Raw genomic sequence first — 20,966 nt, forward strand, 5'->3', positions numbered from 1 at the left:
ACCCTATAATCCTGTCGTCTACCTGTCAAGATCATAAACTATCCGATCAAGGTCTTTGTTCGTTTGTTAACATCTTCTCACCCATCTCGACATTATTGAAAACAATATCTCTAGATATACACCGGACAACACCCAACCCCGACCGAATCAAAATCATGCCGTACTACGCTTATCTCCAAGAGCACGTCGTCGACGGGGTGCAGGAACCCGTCCTACAAAGATACTACCTGGTAACTGCTGCCAATGCCATTGCGGCCAGTGATTTCTTTGTCGGACTGGGCAAATATGCTGAGACAAAGAACGGTCGGGTGTACAGTACTACGGCCGAGACCATGGAGTGGTGGAACTGTACGGTTAGATCAGCCGGTGACATCCGATGGATCTACAACGAAATCATGGCCCATAGGCCTGAGAATTACAACAACGTTGAAGAGTTGGCCGATTGCCGTGGTAAAATCATTCTCTGCGAGTTGAACATAACGAATTGGCCAATTATTCCTGTCACTCAGAACACTTCGCTTGATTATAGGGATCACCAGATCTAACAGATCAGTCATTTACCATATGACGAGGATACATTGACTGATTGGAAAGCTGATGGTTGATGGAGTCTTTGTCTTGGTGGACCCAGAATGGTTTGTGTTTACGGTCACGTGGTTGTCGGTTTCCCGAACCTCTTAGCAGAAGCATGTTTCAAGTATGACCAGAATGCGAAATAATTATGTCTTTGATCTTAAGTGGCCAGAGTAGTCCATCCTCACCCTCATAATGTAACATCCAGGAAAAAGTTGTTGTAAAGCAGGGGAATGTGCTACCCCAGATCGAGACCCCACAAGATCTCCCGATTCGGAGGGAAAGTCGGCAGAGTCAAGGCTGGCCAGGAACCCCGGCGAGTTCACCCGATTTGTCTTGCCGACGCCCGTCCCGCTATCGGAATCGTAAAATACACCCGTCGTTGTGACGGGTTCGCCCCATTGGCGCGCTTATCTAATCAATCATCACTGCCGGAGGACCCTGGATTGACTGACGGACAAGCAGAAAGTGACTAATAAAACAATCCGTGCATTGGGGGATACCGGTAAAATCGGAGAATGTTTGACAAGGCCATCCCGCTCCGATCGCGTGCCTCAAAAAGTGCTTTTGAGGGGAAAGACTGGGGTGATTCAAACAAGGGGGTTGTGGACACCCCGCAGGCAGAACGTTTCTCCCCCCCACAAGTGTACGAGGCAATACGACCCCAGCGGTCAGGCAGTGGGGTCGGCTTCGGAAGGCGGCAAAGCGATGCTGAAAGTCGGCGGCGGATAATCGCTTTTGTCGGCTGCGCCATCATGTTCACTAGCCGAACGGCGAGCTACGCGATGCTGCAAGAGCCGGTCTGGCCTAGGCTGAGCTTCTTTTTTATCGCTGGCGTTGTCCTTCCTTCTCTCTTTCTCTTCTTTTCTTTCTTTCTTTTCCCCAGGTTTTTGACTCCCTCCGCAGATCTCAATTCTTTTGTTTAAGGCTGGTCGACAATCATGTCGCGGCCTGTTCCTGCGGTGTTCCGCCCCATCTGGAGGCGGAATTTCTCCGTCTCAACCGCCAAGCGCGCAATCGATAAACTATGCCCGTCCGCTCAGGAAGCGATCAAGGATATGAAGGGTTCTTCGACCCTTCTTGTCGGTGGTTTCGGTTTCGCTGGTGTCCCTACTACGTTGATTGATGCTGTCCGTGACCGTCCGGACATCAAGGATCTGACTGTCGTCTCCAACAATGCCGGTATGCCCGGTGTTGGTCTCGGTAGGTCTACCCCAGTGCGATTGAACGATTACACGGTTTGTAATTGATCTAACAGACAACGATAATAGGCCAGCTGCTGGAAAGCAAGCAGATCAGCAAGATGATCGCTTCTTTCATCGGTGAAAACAAGGTCTTCGAGAAAATGTATCTCACTGGTGACCTCTCTCTGGAATTGACCCCCCAGGGTACCATCGCGGAAAAGTGTGCCGCTGGTGCCGCTGGTGTCCCTGCCTTCTATACCCCTGCTGCTTACGGAACAATTGGTACGCATACTTCAATGGCTGTCTAAGTCCCGGACTCAGACTAATTATTCGGTTGTATAGTGCAATCTGGTGAACTCCCCGTTCGTTACAACAAGGACGGTAGCGTCGCTATCAAGAACGCCCCCAAGGAAGAACGCGAATTCAACGGAAAGAAGTACATCCTGGAAGAATCGATTTTCGGTGACTACGCCCTGGTTAAGGTCCACAAGGCCGACAAGCTCGGTAACTGCCAGTTCCGCAAGTCCATGAACAACTTCAACGAGGCCATGGCCAAGAACGCCAAGTACACCATCGTCGAGGCCGACCACATCGTCGAAGTTGGCGAGATCGACCCCGAGAGCATCCACCTCCAGGGCATCTACGTCAACAAGGTCATCCAGAGCACCGGCGAGAAGAAGATCGAGAAGCTCACTTTCGCCAAGGACCCCAACGAGATGCTCCAGGCTGGTCAGTACCCAGTTTAAACCCCGGGTTCATATCACAGACATGCTAACACTGTTGGTGTTGTAGGTTCCGGTGAGGCCACTATCCGTCGTGAACGTATCGTCAAGCGTGCCGCCAAGGAATTCAAGGACGGCATGTACGTCAACCTTGGTATCGGAATGCCCCTGATTGCTCCCGCCTACGTTGAGGAGGGTGTTGAGGTCGTCCTCCAGGCTGAGAACGGTATCTTGGGTCTGGGTGGCTACCCCAAGCCCGGTGAGGAGGACCCCGACTTGATCAACCCCGGCAAGGAGACCGTCACCCTGGGTCGCGGTGCTTCCGTCTTCGGTTCCCACGAGAGTTTCGGTATGATCCGCTCTGGCCGCATTGACCTGACCATGCTTGGTGCTCTCCAGGTCAGCCAGTACGGAGGTAAGCTCGGCACCTTCCATTCATTACAAACTTATAATGAACAATACTAATCCTTAATTCCAGATCTCGCCAACTTCATGCTTCCCGGTAAGGTCAAGGGTATGGGCGGAGCCATGGACCTCGTTTCCAACCCCGAGAAGACCAAGGTTGTCGTCACCATGGTGAGTCACCCCTCTACTTATACCACTACACATACATTTGAATGTCCACCACTAATAAATTTTAAACAGGAACACACCGACAAGAAGGGCAACCCCAAGATCCTCCCCGAGTGCAGCTTCCCCCTGACCGGACCCCGCTGCGTGTGGAAGATCATCACCGATCTGGCCGTCTTCGAAGTCAGCCCCACCGAGGGTCTGACTCTTGCCGAGTACGCCGAGGGCGTGACCGTCGAGGAGATCCGCAGCAAGACTGCCGCTCCTTTCAAGGTTTCTGCTGATCTGAAGCCTATGCTGTAAATTTATTATTATACCACTTTTTTTTGATGCATAAGTATGATGATGGTTGTTTATAGATTGTGATTGTTGTATATAAACGTTGATGTTGATGACATGGATTGGTTGGATAAAAAGGGAAATTCAAAAACTAGATTCATGATATACACTACACACATCTTCAAACATAAACCCTATAATAATACACATACCCCCAATACAATACATCACCCATGACTCACGAAAGAGAAAGAGATAAGATAGATAGATCAATGCGTCGTCTTCGATCTATTAACCGACCCCGTCGTGCCCTTCCGCGTCCCCTCAACAGGATTCGGCGCAGTACCGGTATTCATCCTCCTCGCAGCAGCGACATTCGGTGCCTTGAAGGCAATATCATTCTGCTCGCGGTATTCCTCTTCCTCTTCTTCTTGCTGTTCGTGCCAGGCATTCTCATAGTCGTCGATGGGGAGGTCGTCGTCGCGAACTGCGCCGTGGACTTTCTTCGGTTGCGGGGGTGGGGAGGCGACTGGTTTGGAGGGCATTTTGGATGAGCAGAGGAATTGACTGGATTGGTTTGGTTTGTTGGATGTGGTTCTTGGTTGGTAAGGGATGTTCTGCAGAGTTTTGATTGCGAAAGGGATGTGATGTGCTGGAAATGGGGGAAAAGGTTGATTTAAATAGCCAGGAATATTAGGAGTACTGGGTAGCGTAGGTTTGAAGAAGCGTTATGATGAGGTCATGCATTATAAAGTATTATTGTATTTGGTATTATTGAATTTAGTTCGAATGGTTCCACAAAAGATGCAGATTTGTGAACATGATTGCTTGGGTGATATGCTGTGTGGTAATGGTAGTGTGTATAGTTGGCGGCGAATATACTTCGCCCTAGTATTGAATGGGTGATGGCGTCATGGCGATGTAAGTCGCGCAGTGTTTGAGATACTTGCAGGATATCATGTGCTGAGCTACCTGTAGAGCATATGCCTGAAGGTATTGCATAAGTCTCCAGTATCATATGGAAGGCTTTCGATGGAATGGATGGATGCTGCGGCGGGTATGGGTTTCTGTTGTGGGGACGGGCGGATAGATTCATAATTTCCCGATTAGGAAACATATCACGAGATGTTTGACCTAGTAGTCTCACAGGTGATTTTGTGATACATCTTGCTATTACGAGAAGCTTGAGGCGCAAATCCTGAGTTATTGACATCTAATATTGTACTCATTCAGTCATACTAATAGACAAATAGTGTTCGACTAACTAGACCATTGTATATACAGGATATAGTTCCCCTTTAGCCAGTAGACCCAAGGATTCCTCCATAATGAAATAACCGTTCTTTCAAGAAGACACAACGCTAAAGATATAAAGTTGTGACATTCCAGCGACGGACCAATTTTATCGTCAACATTCTCTTGCATGCCCCGTATATCTCTTGTCTGATAGACTACCAAAGAAATTGCTGTTGAAAGCTCACAGGAGGTGCACCCCTCCACAGACTCGGTTTCTGCAAATTAGGAAATTCATGGACCGCTTCCGCTCGAGCGCGTTGATACTGTATCGCTTCGAAAACAGGATCCATTCGTGGACGATTCTCCCTGGCCTCACCATCTAATGCGCTGCTATATGGAACTTTAGCCGGCGATAAGCCAGCATCCATCGGGCTATTGGGTATATCAATCTGGTGTATCCGTGGTAGAGTAGGCATTTCGCGATATCCTTGGAACTCAGGCATCTGGTCTTTCGGAGATTCGGTCTCCGGTTGGTATTCAGGGTGTGAGACAGCAGGACGCTCAACGGCTTCAGGTCCCGAAGAGTGCCGTGACGAACCATCTCCTTCATTGCTCAAACAGTCATTCTGCCAGTCCCTAATTTCCTGTACTGTGTGTAGAGGAAACTTCTTCCAATAGTCGGTGCCTCGCTTTCCAAGGCGGGAAGACGACGAGTACGTTTGAGGCGGACTGCCGCTGTTCCGATGCCTGCTTGAACGACCTTGGCGTCCCTGGACACTGGCAGAGAGCTGAGAGTCCGGGATTTGGGCGAGAAGGTTCAAGAGAAGACTCTCTGTTTCATGAAGACGATGTTCCAAGGCTTCTATGTAACCTTTTGCCGGGCCACTAAGACGTATAAGCTTGGACACTCACAAGTCCAGCAGCTAGCATAGCTTACCGTTTCAACTGTTCGGGCCAGTCGCACGACCGATTGTGCTGGTCGCATTGAGTGCAAATTGGCCTTTCAAATCAGATTGCATGAGTAAAAGATGAAACTAAAAACGAAGAATTTCCTACATACTTATTCCCGCTGCACTAGAAACACATGGACTGTTAGATGCGAAGAAACATGAAGAATAGAATAATCTCACCTTCTGTTTCCGGAACCGGCAGGAATTACAAGCCACTGTGATGCGTGACACTTTGTTCGGCTTTGCAGGCGCCATTGTTGACCGGTTAATAGTTTGAACGAAGGGTGACGCAGTAAAGTATGCAGTAAATTGACCGGCTCCGCTCGGGGATCATCGTAGTACAAAGTATCAGCCAGAGGGCAGGATTAAGAGGGCGCTCGAGGAAAAGCGTTATGGAGCAGCGGACTGCCGCCATAGAAAGGCTAAGCAATTCGGGTCGATCGTGATTGCCACTTCGGGATAAGCGCAGGGTCGGTGGGACTTCCACGGCTGAACGCTTAGCCGACGCGTGGCTCCTTCTCTGTGCAGTGCCTGTGCCTGTTCTTCAGGGATCAACAATCACCCTGCTCTGCCCATCTGATCATCTACTCAGATCTATACATTATACACGTTGGTGGTGGTGGCATACTTAGCCTGTCCATCGCAGAACGGCATATGGAGATCAGTAGGAAGCCGGCCTGTGCGGTTGCCACTAATTCGGTATAGGCTGGATTAGATAAGCGCAGCAGTATTCATCTTTGCCTCCATACTACACTAGCTCCAAATATTCAAGAACCAACGAAAATAAACTACTTGCTATAGTAGATACTAGAAGATGGAATCACGAGACACGAATAATTGAAGTTGCATGCGGCGAAATTATGGCGACATGCGCAGGACAAACCTTCAGCCTGAACAATAGCCGGAGCGGGGAAGTATATAGAGCTTCAAGATGCGGGGATCATACTAGTACTGATATCCAGAGAGTTGTTCCTCGCCCCATCTCCTACTAGTACCGTGTTTCGGCCTTGCGAAAACACAATGGCTACAGAGAAACCTACTTATCGCATCGCATCCATTCCCGGTGACGGCATTGGCGAGGAAGTGGTGCGAGCAACCATTGAAGTAGTCAACAAGCTCGCTCAGACGTTGAACACATTCAACATTGAATTTACGCATCTCCCATGGGGCACTGAATACTACAAGCAACATGGTCGGTACGTGTCTGAAGGTTACTTGGATACTCTGCGGAAATTCGACGCAGGCTTGTTTGGCTCTGTAGGACATCCAGGTATGCATATTCGATCCTTACAAGACAGACAGTCGATTGCAATTCACGCACTAACTAATCTAGACGTGCCCGACCACGTCTCCTTATGGGGCCTGTTACTAGCGCTCCGCAGTCCATTGCAACTATATGCCAATGTCCGTCCTGTGCGCACCTTTCCCGGAACCAAGTCACCTCTGACCACAGCTGTGAATGGCATCGATTGGGTCCTTGTGCGAGAGAATTCCGAGGGAGAGTATTGTGGTCAAGGTGGACGCAGCCACACGGGTCAGCCATGGGAAGCTGCGACAGAGGTGGCCATCTTCACAAGGGTTGGTGTTGAGAGGATTATGCGCTTTGCCTTCGAAACAGCACGCTCCAGACCACGTCGCCACCTGACCGTCGTCACCAAGAGTAATGCCATGCGCCATGGAATGGTCCTCTGGGATGAGGTCGCTGAGGCGGTCGCGAAAGACTTCCCGGATGTCACCTGGGATAAGATGTTGGTAGACGCCATGACCCTCCGCATGATTTCGAAGCCGGATTCGCTGGATACTATCGTGGGAACCAATTTGCATATGGACATTCTATCTGACCTTGCAGCTGGTTTGGCTGGTTCCATCGGTGTGGCACCATCCAGCAACCTCGATCCTACCCGCAAGAACCCCTCGCTGTTCGAGCCGGTCCATGGAAGCGCTTTCGATATCATGGGGAAGGGCGTCGCCAACCCGGTGGCTACATTCTGGTCCGCTGCAGAGATGCTCACATGGTTGGGTGAGAAAGATGCTTCCAAGAAGCTGATGGACTGTGTCGAAAAGGTGTGTGCTGCTGGGATTTTGACACCGGATCTCGGGGGTTCGGCGAACACGCAGGGAGTTGTGGATGCGGTTTGCAAAGAAATCGAGCAGCAGTTGGCTTCATCGTAAGAAAATATGCGGCAATTGGTCTTCTTCGGTTGACTATTTGCCTGAGTTTTCTTGCATTGTGTGTTGGTGTTGGGAAAGACGCGAAATAGAGATACTTCCTCTCCTGTCAAGCATAGCATCGAGTGAACGGTTCCACATCCAATTGCATTATCCTTAGTCCTAGTATCCATCCATTCGAATAGGCAAAAATAATTTTTGAGAAAAAGCATTATCCGATTAATTAGCTGGAAGGACCTAAACTCCTGGCTTGCCCTTCTCTGTTCCCTATTTCTGTGTGGCCGATTTAGCAAGCAGTATAGACTGGCCAGCAATAGACGTCCACATCTTCAGAGTTCACCCTCCGACGGGTGAGAGTTTTTATGTGAGACATAGGGCTTTATAAATATCCAATTGCTCTAGGAATATTTACTATATATGCAAAACTTGACGTTCGGTAGTATCAGAAATGGAGATGGGGGAAGTGTCGTCCATGACTAAGCAGACACCCGGATTTGCGACTCGCAGTTCAATCCGAGATTCTGACTTTAACGCCATCTTTTCTTCCATGCTCTCTCCTTATCCTCCACGGCAGCATCATGATCCCACCAGAATGGAGCCTCCGGACCTTACCAATGGCCCATCCGAGATTGGTTCCCTGACCGCGCATTCCAAGGATGAGAGTCAGTTTGTCGGTAGCTCCAGTGGCGTCTACTTCATCAATACCGTCCGACGGGCTTTCTCCGAAAGTTTAGATCCGAGTGGTTCATCGCCTGCACAAGACTTCCCTCAGCCGGAGGATACCCTGGTAGGCAGTGATGCCTCTCAGAAAACGACCCCGGCTGCACTGCAGGATGATCAGTTTCCAAGCCAATGGGCATATGATCCCGCAGTGGCAGCAGTCTTGGGGAATGCTCCCCCGCTTGATACAGCTCGGGAACTCATGATGATGTACTTCAAAGTTTGGCATCCTCTGTTCCCATTTCTACATGGCCCTACTTTCTTGCAGGCCATGGAGGGCCTCTATTCAGAAGATCGCCAGGAGCCAACTGGTAATGCTCCAATGGCAGATCACCGGCATGTATGCTGGACAACAATCTTTCAGTGTATTTTCAATCTAGCCAATGCTGTTCATCCGGAGATTCAACTTCCGCTGGGGTCTCGGATTGAATCGCCCAGTAACATGCATTCTCTCCTCGGGACGCTAACTAGTAAGCACGATATGTTGTCCTTGCAGGCACTTCTTGCTTGCCAACTATATCTGCTTGCAAAAATGTCCCTCCGGACAGCCTCCACCGTAGGTGGCTGCATGCTCCGTTCCATGCTGCACGTTGGTCTGCATCGCTGTCCATACCGATACAAGGAGCTCACAACCCACGACAGACAGCTGCGCAAGAGGATCTTCTGGTGTGCATACGCCATTGACCGATACCTAAGCCAGGCACTTGGACTGCCTCTAGGCGTACAAGACTCGGATATCGATGTCTGTTCGCCCAATGCTCCTGAAATCCATATACCAGGAATGTACAATAGATCGCATTTCGCCCGATCTACTTCGTATCCTGAGCAAAGGGGACACCGCCCCCAGCTCACAAGCAACCAACACCACGAAAACACCTCACCACGTACCTTCTCAGCCCACAACAGCTCCTCGGCCGAAGAAGCCCAGCAAAACCGCCGCGAACTCGCCTTTGCAAGCTACGTCGAGTCCGGCACCCTGACAGGACGAGCCCTCGAGCTCTTCCACAAATCCATTACAGTGCGCTCTGTCCCACGCAGCTCCGTACTGTTCCTCATCACAGACGTACACAAATGGTGGAACAATCTCTCCATCGAAACACTCCAAGGCCAACACCAACAATCATCCACCGACCAACCCTCATCATCATCCCCCGCAGCAACAACGACAACCGCATTCAACTTCGCCCCCTTCTTCACCGTCCTCTACCAACACCTCATCCTCCTCATCAACCGTCCCTCCCTCTCCCTCAGCCCATCCACCCCCGAATTCTGCTCCGGCCTCCAAACCTGCATCAACGCCGCAAGGGAGATCATCTCCGCTCTAACGACACAGCAAGAAAGCGGCCAATCATTCTTCTGGCCCGGTTTCCTCTCTGCTGCCTGGATGTCAGGTCTCGTCCTTGCATTTGCATGCCAACTCCGCCAATACGTCTTATCCAAGGGAGCTCAGTACGTTGCATACCCCCCTCCCCAGCTCTTCTTCCTGCACACCTTGTCTCACAAAAATCCCCCTAACCTGCATGCACCCCACACCCGCCCCAACCTACCTACCTACCCACCTTACTAACATCACCCAAAACAGAGAAATCACCAAATGTCTCACAATCCTACACACCATGTCCACGCAATGGGAAGCAGCCAAACATTGCCACAGGGCGCTTTCCCTCCTATCTCGGACTATCCAGGAAACAGGCACCACCACCACCGCCACCGCAGGTGAAGGATCACCCAATAAACGACGAAAAGTAGCAGTAGATCCTCACCACACCGCCTTCTTCACTCCCATTAATTCGCTATCATTGACGAATATGGATGATGAATATGCACGAGGACGAGCAGGGAGGAGGACTCCTACTACTGCTGCTGCTGGTGCGACAACATCTGGTCTGCATGAACATGCTAGTACCAGTGGCGGCCATGTACATCTGTCTCATGAGGAGAGATTATTCGCTGCGGAGGGAGTGAGTACTAATACTAATGATAATAATAATGGTGATGCGGTGGGAGAGTTTGATTTTGGGATTGTGGATCTGCTCGAGGGGAGTAATTTTGATGATTTGGCGGATATGTTTGGGCAGCAGTATCCTTCTTTTTGAAGGATTGAGTATAGTACTACATCATGCCGTTGGTATATGTATGTGCCTTGGTATATATGGAGGGGAGGGTGTATGATAGTGCATATTACGAAATCCAGAGACCGTGTAAATACAACAAGCTACGTCTACGAATGGGAATAATATCTACATATACGTATAATACGTGAGAAAGATCCCGTGAGGAAGTCATAAGTCTATATTACACTCGTGTCATATCGTAGGATACGAGGTAGGTAGTATGGCGGGGATAGGAAGAGAAGACGTCACAACTTCCTCCCTCTCGTGACATGAAATAAGAGAACCATGGCATCCGAACAACTTTTCATCTCCGTTCCCAGAATTGGCCCGCCTTCCTTTGCCCATCGCCCTCTTGCATCACGTGCTAACATCGCCAGGGAACAAACCCCAAAGCGCTATTCAAGAGGAAGGAAAAAGAAAAAGAGACGGGAGATCCGGTAAAGGTGATGTCGCTCGCTAATCATGGACCGATGACACCACTAACAAAGAACTTTTGGGAACCGAGGGATATCAGGACCAGGAGGGAAGGAGAAGAGAGGGATAAAAAAAAAAAAAAAGTGGAAAGGTTGAGGGGTGGGTAAAATGGAAAGGAGGTGTCGGATAGGAGGAAAATAAGAGGTGAAATCGTTAATTCGAGTAGAAGAGGTAGAAGAGGTCATCAAAAATAGGTGGGAGTCAAAAAAAAAAATTCGACATGGCAGACTGCTGAAATCAAACCACCGGTGCAGGAGATGAGACGCGAATTTACGCCTTGTTCTCCTCAGTCGAGGCCTCCTTCTCCGCCTCGGGCTTGGCAGCCTCAGCGGCAGGAGCCTCGGACTCGGTGCCCTTGTTCTTCATGTACTCATCGTAAACGCTAAGGGCCTCGTCGACCTTGGCGCGAAGGGCTTCCTCGTCCTCAAGCCTACAATAATGTATTAGCAACTAGAAGTAACAGTGTAAAGAGTAGAAGGGAAATACTCACAGGCTGAGCAACTCGGTGTTGTCCATCTCCAGAAGCATACCAGTGATCTTACCAGCCAGCTCAGGCTGCTGGGCCTGGATCTTAGGGTAGAGAGCCTCACCGAGCATCTGCTTCTGCTGGGCCGGGGGAGCGGCACCGAGAGTCTGAGCGTTAACACCACCAGCGGCACCTTCCTGGGGACCGGCGGGAGCAGCAGCGTTCTGTCCGCGACCACCCTGGCCAGGGCGGATCTGACCCTGCTGAACAGGAACACCACCACGGCCCTGGCCGTAACCGGGACCGCCACGCATACCCTGACCCATGGGCATTCCGGGGACCTGACCACGGCCACCAGCGCCACGTCCGAACTGCACCTGAGCCATCTGGGGGTAACCCATGCCGTTAGGGATGGCACCAGGGCCCTGCATGCCCATGGGGATACCCTGAGCAAAGTTGGGGGGGATCTGCTGGTTGGGGCCCATGCCGCGACCACCCTGTTGGCCAGGGAAGGGACCGGGGTACTGGCCGGGGCGTCCACCGGGGATACCCATCACCATACCGGGCTGAGGGGGGAAGGCCATGCCGCGCTGACCACCAGGGATGAAACCCTGCTGGCCGGGGCCGTAGAAGACAGCGGGCTGCATGTAAGGCTGGGGCATACCAGCGGCAGCGGCGGCCTGCTGCTGTCTGATGGTGTTGCGAGCCTGGATGCTGGCCTCAAGCTGGCTGCGGCGGACATCCTTGCGCTGGGCAAGGGCAACGTAGAGGGGCTTGCCGTTGACCATTCTCTGGTTCATCTCGGTGACAGCCTTGGAAGCCTCATCGGGGCTGCTGAAGCAGACGAAACCGAAACCCTTGCTCTTACCGAAGGGCTTCTTGTCAGACTTCTTGGCCTCCTTGTCCTTCTCCTCGGAGGATTCGGCGGGCTTCTCCTCGGCCTTCTCCTCGGCCTTCTCAGCCTCGGGGGTGGCCTCCTTGTCGTTCTCCTTGTTAGCCTCCTTCTCCTTACCAGCAGATTCGGGAGACGATTCGCGCTCGACGTTGGTGTCACGCATAACCTTGGCAGAGGTGATGGTGCCGTAAGGTCCGAAGAGCTCACGGAGCTTCTCATCATCAATGTCGTCGGTCAGGTTCTTCACGTAGAGGTTGACACCCTGGTACTTGGAAGCCTTCTCCAGGCGGGCGGCCTCGTACTGCTTGCGCAGCTCCTCCTCACGCTCGTGCTTCTTCTGGGCACGACCGACGTAGAGCTTCTGGCTGCGGATCTCCTTGTCGTTCATCTCCTCGACGGCGGCCTGCGCGCTCTCGTGGGTAGAGAAGTTGACAAAACCGAAGCCACGGCTCTTGCCCTCCTGGTCACGGCTGAGGGTGGCGGAGGTGATCTCACCGAACTTCTCGAACATCTTGCGGAACTCATCGTCATCAATCTCAGAGTCGAGGTTCTTGATGTAGACGTTGGTGAAGTTGGCCTTCATCTCCTCGAACTTGCTCTGGCGGTCCTTCTTGGAGATGTGGTGACCGACGAAGACCTTCTTGTCGTTCAGCAGCATGCCGTTGACGTGCTTGATGGCATTGTTGGCAGCCTCAGCAGTCTCGTAGTGGACGAAACCGTATCCCTTGGAGTTGCCGAACTCATCCTGAGCGACCTTGCAGCTGAGAATGTTGCCGAAGGCGGCGAAGGTGTCGTGGAGAGCCTTGTTGTCAATGGCGCTGTCCAGGTTCTTGATGAAGACGTTGCCCTGGCCAGTCTTGCGGAGAGCGGGGTCACGCTGGGACCACATGATACGGCAGGGCTTGCCCTTGATCAGAGTGTAGTTGAGGTCTTCCAGAGCACGCTCACCATCGGCGGTGTTGTTGTAGTTAACGTAGGCGTATCCCAGGGAGCGTCTGGTGACGGCATCACGGCAGACACGGATGGAAGCAACCTGGCCGATGGAAGAGAACAGCTCGTAGAGCATGGCCTCGGTCACGGAGGGGTCGAGTTCACCGACATAGAGGGAAGCCGAGTGAGGCTGGTTGGCAGCGGGAGCCGGAGTAGAGTTCTCAACGGCAGTGACCTCGGGGGTGGTGGCACTGGGGGCAGCAGCAGCAGGGCTGGCCTCAGCGGCGCCGTTGACGTTCTCGGCAGCGGGGGTGGTAGAGACGTCGGCAGACATTTTGTGGTGTTACTGTTGGACAAGAGGTAAAGATGTTAGCACAGATGTCGATGAAGAGGATACGAGAGAGTAAGTGGGGAGGGGGGGAGAGGGACAAGCTGTAACAGGCGATGGAATTGGAGGATTGGAACAAAGCTCTCAAGCAACAATGAACGAGAACAATCGCAAGACAAAGAATAAGAGACGAATGATGACAGCGGGAAGATGAGCAAGGGGACGAGATAAAAACAGAGGCAGTGTGGGCTTGTCTGATGGAGACGGGGATTTCCTTCCCAGGCGGTCACAACTATCACCGTGATAGAAGGCAGGCAAGGGAAGGTCGACAAGAGATGGAGGGGGAATGGTGGAGGAGGAATGACGATCCACGCAGCAAAAGTACAACCTCAAATTAGACACCGGAAACACCGTCAAGACAACGGCTGCTGGTATGAAAAGAAGGCTGGGGAAGTGAAGCGAAAAAGACGATCACGAGGGATGAAGAATATGCGGTAGAGGGAAAACTTCCAGATGCACGCACAAAACACGCGCGCCCACACACACACACACACCGCACAACTTTTCGGAGACAGTGGGAAAAAGTCACAGTAGGGCCCCAACACGAACACGAAATTTTGATGGACGGGGACGGGGGAGTATTTACTTTGGTTTTTTTGGTCTTTTTTCCGGGTTTTTTTAAGGGGTTTTTTTCGAGGAGTTTTCGAAAAAGGGAGATATGAAAAAGGAGGAAGAAGAGAAAAGGATGCTGGGGATAGACAGCAGAGAAGGGTTTTATGGATTTTTTGGGGAAGGAAGAAAGAAGGAAGAAGAGCGGATGGAGGAGGAAGAGGAAGAGACGGCGAAGAATGAAAATCGCCCCGAGAAAGACCTTTCTGACTGTGACTGACTGAAATTCTGCCTGCCTTTTTTTTTTCTTTTTTTTTTATCTGAAAAAAACTCAAAACGATAAAATTTTCTTTTGCTCTCTTTGGGTCGGCAGGTGGCGCTAAACCTTATTAGGGTATGGTCCTCGCTGCTTGAACGGCGCTTCACGGAATGGTGGATTCCTTTTCGGCCTTTAAACTCGAGCGGCAAAAAAAAAAAAAGGAAAAAAACCAGACTAACATTTGAAGGATCTTAAGTTACATATGCCTCAGGCATTAAAACGGGGCTAGGCCACCATCAGGCAGTCAATCAAGAATACTATCACCAGCCATCGATTGAATCATCCAATTCTTTCATTCACCATACATTCATGGTTTTATTGGTACGGGAGCTTGGAACGGCAGCCACAGTGTTCGTGCAGAGGCCGGGCCTTTAATCAACAAAGGATCTCTAACAAAGCGAACCATTCTCAAACATATATTGATGAAAGCTATCTATCTGGTTGGTCGAAGCTACCCTTCGCCATATGAACAAAGCCCCGAGACGAAAGCAGGTGTAGTAGATACTAGGACTCGAGCTAGAAATAGCACCCATCCTCGGTAAAATAGACACACAATGAAACGCGTTATCAACAACCACAATAACAACAAGAAAAGGAACACATGGATCACCAGGACGCCTAGCTATGCTACTCATAATTATTCACTAAATGCGCTGCAGGTATAATTGCATTGACCGATCCGTGTCATGCAAACTTTCCATTCCCCTCAGCTCAGATCAAATCCAGCTCCGGAATTGACCGCATACAAAAGCTTCTCCCGGAGGGTATTGGCGTTGGTATACCGGGGCAGCTTGAGAAGATTCACGCAGGTGCTCGTACTGGGGAGTCGTTCTTGATCCTCGCTCGAGTCTCGAATGCTGAAACGAGGATTGAGATGGCTGAAACCTAATAAAGGAGCCCGCGGGGTCGACGTCACAAATCGAAGCACTTTCTGTCTTTCTTCGTTGGACATCTTCTCCATCACATCCCAGAACAGCTTGACGGTGGGGTGCTCTTCTTTGTCATCCCCGATCGTGTATACTCCTCCGTAAAGCGTGTTGCGTCGCAAATCGGCTACATCAATGTCTCCTGAATCACCACTCACAAGGGTCTGCAGCTCCGTCTGGTTGAACATCGACAGCCACGACGGCTGGATGATTTGTCCCAGACCCTGGAGGAAAGCGTTGGTCTGCAGAGCAGGCTGGACTTGAAGCCGGTAGCGAGCAATGTAAGAGATATAAACCAACCGATTCTGATTCGTCACAGGTATGTCTGACCCGTGGCTTTTCAAGTCCCGGGTAGTCGTGCGGTTACCCCCGTCGGGAAGCGGTATCGTGTCAGTGACGGTGAAGTTCAACGAGAAGTCCTCCACATCACCAGGATAGTTCTTCAGTTGCAACTGTAGCATGGGTTAGCAGCTAGCACACAGTGCTAAAAAGCAACACGCTTCACTTACCAATCCCTGGTACAGTCCCTGGTCAAGATCCTTCAGATCATTCAGGTTGGCGCGGTAGGCTGTCTCACGCTGGGCCGAACCCGTGCCGCCCGTCAAAGCCCACTTCAGCAGGAAGAACGGGGCAAAGTTGACATCCACCAAGATGCCCTCATATAGACACTTTCCGATGATGCGGCCTAGGAATTCATAGCGCCTAAGTAGGTCACGGACGTTCTCGTTCCATTCCGCAGTGTTCTCAACAAAGCCAAGTTGTCGTAGAAGCTCTCGCCGCTGCTCGACTGCAGCAGGGTTCGGATAGAGCAGGTGCTGGTCGTTCTCTTCGAATAGATTCAAATCACTTGTCGATTTGAAAGCTTCACTAGTCACGCTTGTGAGGAACTCTTTGGTAACACCACCGCCATCGATACCAGCTTCGGTTGTATTGAACTTGTCAATGAACGTGATCTGAATGGGCTCCTTCAACCCATCCCCCAGCTCATAGAACTCATCAAAGGCGTCCTTGAAAATGCTCTCACGCCTGATATTGGCATGGTGCCGGCTAAGTATATCTTGTACAGCAGGACGTCCATCAATCAGACGGCCCATTGAGGCCTGCGCCACAGACATGCGCCAGGCATCCGGGTCGATATACCCCTGTCTTCGGCGCATTTGATCCCGATAGATGAATTCGCGGAATATCTGGACTCTCGTCGGGAAAGGTATGAAGAAAGGCATGTTGCGGAGAATTTCCATCCTCGGGGCCACGGCCTCCAGCTGCTTCCTGCGAGCGGCCTGTTGTTGGCGACGTCTCAATGCCTCGATACGGCGTGTCTGTTGAGCGCGGCCAGTACCGATCAGGCCTGGGGAAGGCTCAAAGAAGGAATCATTCATTAAATCATCCTGTTCTTCCTCCTCATCCTCATCCTGGAGCTGATGCCTATTCTCCTCTTCTGCTACAACGGCAGGGATGAAGCCTTCCATGTCGAAGCGGCTTGTCATCAACCAGTGCCCGTCTGGAAGGAATTTCCGTCTTGAATCTCGCTCATGGATCATCCGCAAGAGACCAGTGACCAGACCCTTGAAGTAGTCGAGCGGAATTCCCGTAACGCCGGGAAGCCCTTTCTCTTTGTTCTTCATCTCAATGTCCCTCACGCTTGCAATAGCATCCGGTGGCGCTGCAGACGAGCTAAAGTAGCTTCGAATTCCCCCGGTGTCTTGGGTTGCTTCTTTTTCACTCAGATCTGCCGAGTTCCAATACAGTGTGAAACCTAGGTTTTTGAGAAAGATTGTCATATCCTTGATGTCTTTCAAGGGAAGAGCGCTCTCCTTGGTCCAGGAAACTCGTGTGTTCGAGGAAGCGGTGAAAGACGACTCGCTGGAAAAGAACTCCTCATCATCCATCACTTTCAGAACGAAAGTATAGAGCTCGAGGAATAGAAGTATGATTGTCCATTCTTCATCCCTTTCCATTTGAGATATTTCCGGAAACCTAGTACCCTGCGATTCCTCGGCCGGTTTCAGCAGAGGCAACACTTTCGTCGAATCTTGACTAATGGCAGCGAAGATTCGGCTAGCCTTGGATGCTTGCCAGAAATATTTGATCGCAGGTATTCTTGAGCCTTGCTGGCCTGTCAACTGGTCACTCGAGGTCGCCGATCCCAAATACAACCACATTCGGATGTCATCACCCCGGCGAGGAAATACTCTCAGCAGCGTCAGAGCGTATGTTGCGAGAATCTTGGCTTCTTTAGATGCATCCGATTGAGCATTTGCCAGCTCCCCCTGAGAGAGATGCGTAGTGTGTAGCTGAGAAAGAAGCCCCGTGATATTGCTTTGATTCACAAGGCTGACTAGCTGCTCCTTGATGAAGGGGTGCAGTGGCGTTTGCTCGGGAGCCTCATCGTACTCGTTAGACTCTTCCGACTCTAGGCGCCGAGATATATGCACAGCGGTAGAGTTCAGCAGCTCCGATACCACCTTCACAAAACCCGGTTCTGGCGCCGGACGACCTGTCTGACCTCCCAGAGCGCAGCGGTGGAAGAAGATAAAGTAGGCAAGCAGCCAAAGACGGGCATCCACGTCTTCTTCACTCTTTGGTCGGTCTCCGAACAGCGTTTGTAACGGCCCCAAGGCGGAGGTCAGCAACTTATAATTGATATTGTTTGCTAGCCCGTCCAGACTTCCAATGTATTCCGGGAGGTTGGGAATGGTTAGATATATCTTCGCAAACCATTCATAAGCTGTAAGGGTCTCGGACGTAATGGGTCGAAGCAAAGCAAGCACACTCTCGGTAAGGCTATCCCTGGAGAGTTTATACCTTGTAGATATTGATTCAAAGTCTTTTGTGAGAATCACCATGACCGAGTAGTATTCTTTAGCTAGTCGTGCCATGTGCTTCGGTAACAGCCCCGTGAGAAAGACGAGTAGCTGAAGGAGATGTTGGACCGCAAACACCGGCACCGTTGGCGACGTCACAGACCGCAAGACACGGAGAGTCAAACCCGCCAGTTTCTTCAGCGGCGTGGTCCATTCCCCTTCGGTCGCGATTGAGGGGACTTCATGCAATGTCCTCTGGAACGCCTCGGAGAAGTATACCAGCCGAGCAACATCCCCACTGTCCCACGGTTCCAGAAACTGGACCAGCAAACGAAGCTGCGATAAGCAGTCCGCAGCTGTTCCGTATCGGAGGGAAGGTTGCAGAACAACATCAGACTGTTGGGCGAGGATGTCAAAGGAGGGGAGATGATCTTTGCCCTGCTTCTTCTCTATGGTATCCCACTCAGTGCGCCACGTCCTGCGCGTTATCTTCCGGCTCCGATAACCCCTCCATGTCCGTTGGACGAGTCGGCTCGCCGTCAACCGCTCTCTTTCCTGCTGCCTCGCAAGCCGTTCCTGTTGGGCAATCGCAAGAGTATTCTGGGGGCCTGCGCCGTGAGGGTTTTGTCGACCGGAGGGATATGCGGCGAAAGGGTTCGTATTGCGGCCCCCGAGGTTAACCTGCCGTGGACGGCGGGAGTTCCCCGTAAATGACTGGAACATAGCTTCGTCTTAGACGATCACGCTGAGATTAAAGTCTGTCGACGACAAGACTCGGGCGGACAAATGTGAAGGTCACTGTAGAGATGAACAGCATCAGTCAAGCGTCTCCATAACGCAGCCCACGGATGAGCAGCCTAAACACGCAGTGAAGCGGAGGTGGGTGGAGGATGGATTGAGCATTGCAGCTGTCTCTTTGCTGTCTCGTCCTGCACGCACTCCGAGATCGCCGCTGATTGCTTCTTACGGCCACGCACCGTTTACCACATAATCTGCTTATTGCCACTCACTTTGCCGCCACGCTGCCGATATCACGCTTAATAATGGTCCAATTGCTCTATCTAGATGATGCTGGAATTCTTCATCTGCATGCTGAGATCTGAGTGTTTGTTCCTAGAGGCTGTCTATTATCTCGTCGCTATATGGAAGATTTTGGTGATCTATAGGTGAGAAGCATCCATTTATTTCCTGTTTTATGCCAACAAGTGTGAGCTGGCTACTACTCCGAGAAACAGTGTATATATATCATGATTGAACCAACAGTAGCCATGACACCCGGAAAGCGAAGACTGCAGTGTACGATGATACTAGTAATAGACCATGACCCCTAACGCCCCCTTCCTTGAGTAAATCATCATGTGCTTAGATGAATAGTAAATCGCAGGGCGGTTCTTATGCTTTGATTATTCGAAAGGTGCCGTTCTACTAGTTTAGAAGGCCCCTAGTAATACTAGGGCTGGATCTGCCATATATCCCAGCTTGTATCACCAACTCTAACTCAATATGCGTCCCTCCACAATCCAAACTGCAGGGAAGTAACCTTAAAACCTAATGCATACCGCATCGTAAATTTAGAGCGGATTCTACCCATGTTCCTGAACCTCATGAAATCTGTAATTGGTGATATCTAAACCATTTGCTAATATGCAATGAAAAACCCAGAGATGCGCCGCGAACCAATGTATGTACCAAGCAAGGTAAGACCAAAGCTACACGCTCTGTCGTCTCAACCACCTGATACCTAGGTAGCCCTGTATAAAACTGTGCCCACAATATCAAATCCCACAGCTACTGTACATAGAATACAGTCCACGCAAGCCGGACCGGCAAATAAAGCATGCAGAGCCGATGAACTTGAGCGACCACTCCCCAAAGAGCAACACCACTAGAATAGCCGACTCAACTCCGGCGCCGCGTCATTTCATGCCTGATGTAACCGCCAAACTGTGCATGGACGAAGGGGGGTATGTATGATATGCCTCATCATGTCCGAAAAATCCGAATGTGTTTCCCTCTCGAAAAGTACAAGGACCGCGATGTCGATTATTGACGAGCGGGCTGAGTAGTCGATGACGATTCCGCTGCGGCCTCCGAGTCCAGGCGCTCCTGTTCCAGAACTTCCTGACCGTTGTCCGAAGCCCACATATCGAGGTAGTCCTTTCCGCTAAAAGCCCGCTGAAGGGTGACGATTCTTCCGTCCTTCTCGATTTCTTTCGTGTACTTGGATTTCGTGGGAGGCATACGCTTGGTCACGAAGGGGGTCAACTATATCATACATATTCGTGTTAGTAATTCAAACCGTAGATAACAGTCAATTGAACATTGTAGAAGGTATAATCCCACCTTGAACTGATCCAAGTTTTCAGGCACAGCGAAAGTGCGGACTTTTTTCCAATCGATCACATATGACCCGTTCTTCGCAAAGTAACCCATCGATCCGGTCCGGTTACCCTTGTAGTAGCCACCAAGGACCTGTTTCGTGGTCAGGCGCAAGCGCGCCATCATGGGCTGCGAGGGCTTGAACATGGTGGGCAGGCAGGGAGGCAATTGACGGTCGGTGGGTTGCGGAGGTAACAAGACGGAGCGTTGGACAAGATGTTCGGGGAAGAGACGATAGGAAGGCTCTTTCTGGGCGGCGCTAGAGAGAAGTAGCTCCGCCCCGCCAAGAACTTTTTTCGTGGTCCGCATCGGAAAAGTA

General features: G+C 51.0%; 7 protein-coding genes across 7 annotated transcripts; 3 read left to right on the forward strand and 4 right to left on the reverse strand.

Annotated features, from left to right (window-relative positions):
* Positions 1-155: 155 nt before the first annotated feature.
* BO79DRAFT_135863 (uncharacterized protein) lies at positions 156-545 on the forward strand (the record flags this gene model as incomplete). The annotated part of the gene is made up of 1 exon (XM_025678067.1): positions 156-545. One exon carries the CDS (start codon positions 156-158, stop codon positions 543-545), a length of 390 nt encoding a protein of 129 aa, XP_025544771.1.
* Positions 546-1,456: 911 nt separating this feature from the next.
* BO79DRAFT_234787 (3-oxoacid CoA-transferase) lies at positions 1,457-3,490 on the forward strand. Its single transcript, XM_025684414.1, has 6 exons — positions 1,457-1,776; positions 1,845-2,039; positions 2,100-2,486; positions 2,550-2,894; positions 2,958-3,055; positions 3,125-3,490. Exons 1-6 carry the CDS (start codon positions 1,515-1,517, stop codon positions 3,350-3,352), a joined length of 1,515 nt encoding a protein of 504 aa, XP_025544772.1. The 5' UTR covers positions 1,457-1,514; the 3' UTR covers positions 3,353-3,490.
* Positions 3,491-4,779: 1,289 nt separating this feature from the next.
* On the reverse strand, positions 4,780-5,769 carry BO79DRAFT_186769 (Zn(II)2Cys6 transcription factor domain-containing protein; the record flags this gene model as incomplete). The annotated part of the gene is made up of 4 exons (XM_025680495.1): positions 4,780-5,449; positions 5,502-5,564; positions 5,625-5,638; positions 5,695-5,769. 4 exons carry the CDS (start codon positions 5,767-5,769, stop codon positions 4,780-4,782), a joined length of 822 nt encoding a protein of 273 aa, XP_025544773.1.
* A 765-nt stretch (positions 5,770-6,534) lies between these two features.
* Positions 6,535-10,499, forward strand: BO79DRAFT_224383 (transcription factor; the record flags this gene model as incomplete). The annotated part of the gene is made up of 4 exons (XM_025683668.1): positions 6,535-6,784; positions 6,848-7,682; positions 8,191-9,852; positions 9,986-10,499. The coding sequence occupies 4 exons, from the start codon at positions 6,535-6,537 to the stop codon at positions 10,497-10,499; spliced, it is 3,261 nt and encodes a 1,086-aa protein (XP_025544774.1).
* Positions 10,500-11,261: 762 nt separating this feature from the next.
* Positions 11,262-13,616, reverse strand: pab1 (polyadenylate-binding protein; the record flags this gene model as incomplete). Its single annotated transcript, XM_025685824.1, has 2 exons — positions 11,262-11,421; positions 11,482-13,616. 2 exons carry the CDS (start codon positions 13,614-13,616, stop codon positions 11,262-11,264), a joined length of 2,295 nt encoding a protein of 764 aa, XP_025544775.1.
* Positions 13,617-14,978: 1,362 nt separating this feature from the next.
* On the reverse strand, positions 14,979-19,131 carry BO79DRAFT_234790 (IQ and HECT domain protein). The gene is made up of 2 exons (XM_025684415.1): positions 15,974-19,131; positions 14,979-15,916 (listed from the first exon to the last, which is right to left on the reverse strand). Exons 1-2 carry the CDS (start codon positions 18,989-18,991, stop codon positions 15,245-15,247), a joined length of 3,690 nt encoding a protein of 1,229 aa, XP_025544776.1. The 5' UTR covers positions 18,992-19,131; the 3' UTR covers positions 14,979-15,244.
* A 740-nt stretch (positions 19,132-19,871) lies between these two features.
* On the reverse strand, positions 19,872-20,836 carry BO79DRAFT_165027 (mitochondrial 54S ribosomal protein mL41). Its single transcript, XM_025679233.1, has 2 exons — positions 20,612-20,836; positions 19,872-20,533 (listed from the first exon to the last, which is right to left on the reverse strand). The coding sequence occupies exons 1-2, from the start codon at positions 20,792-20,794 to the stop codon at positions 20,312-20,314; spliced, it is 405 nt and encodes a 134-aa protein (XP_025544777.1). The 5' UTR covers positions 20,795-20,836; the 3' UTR covers positions 19,872-20,311.
* Positions 20,837-20,966: the final 130 nt, after the last annotated feature.

The sequence above is a fragment of the Aspergillus costaricaensis genome (assembly GCF_003184835.1).
Source record: "Aspergillus costaricaensis CBS 115574 unplaced genomic scaffold BO79scaffold_2, whole genome shotgun sequence".
Lineage (NCBI taxonomy): Eukaryota > Fungi > Ascomycota > Eurotiomycetes > Eurotiales > Aspergillaceae > Aspergillus > Aspergillus costaricensis.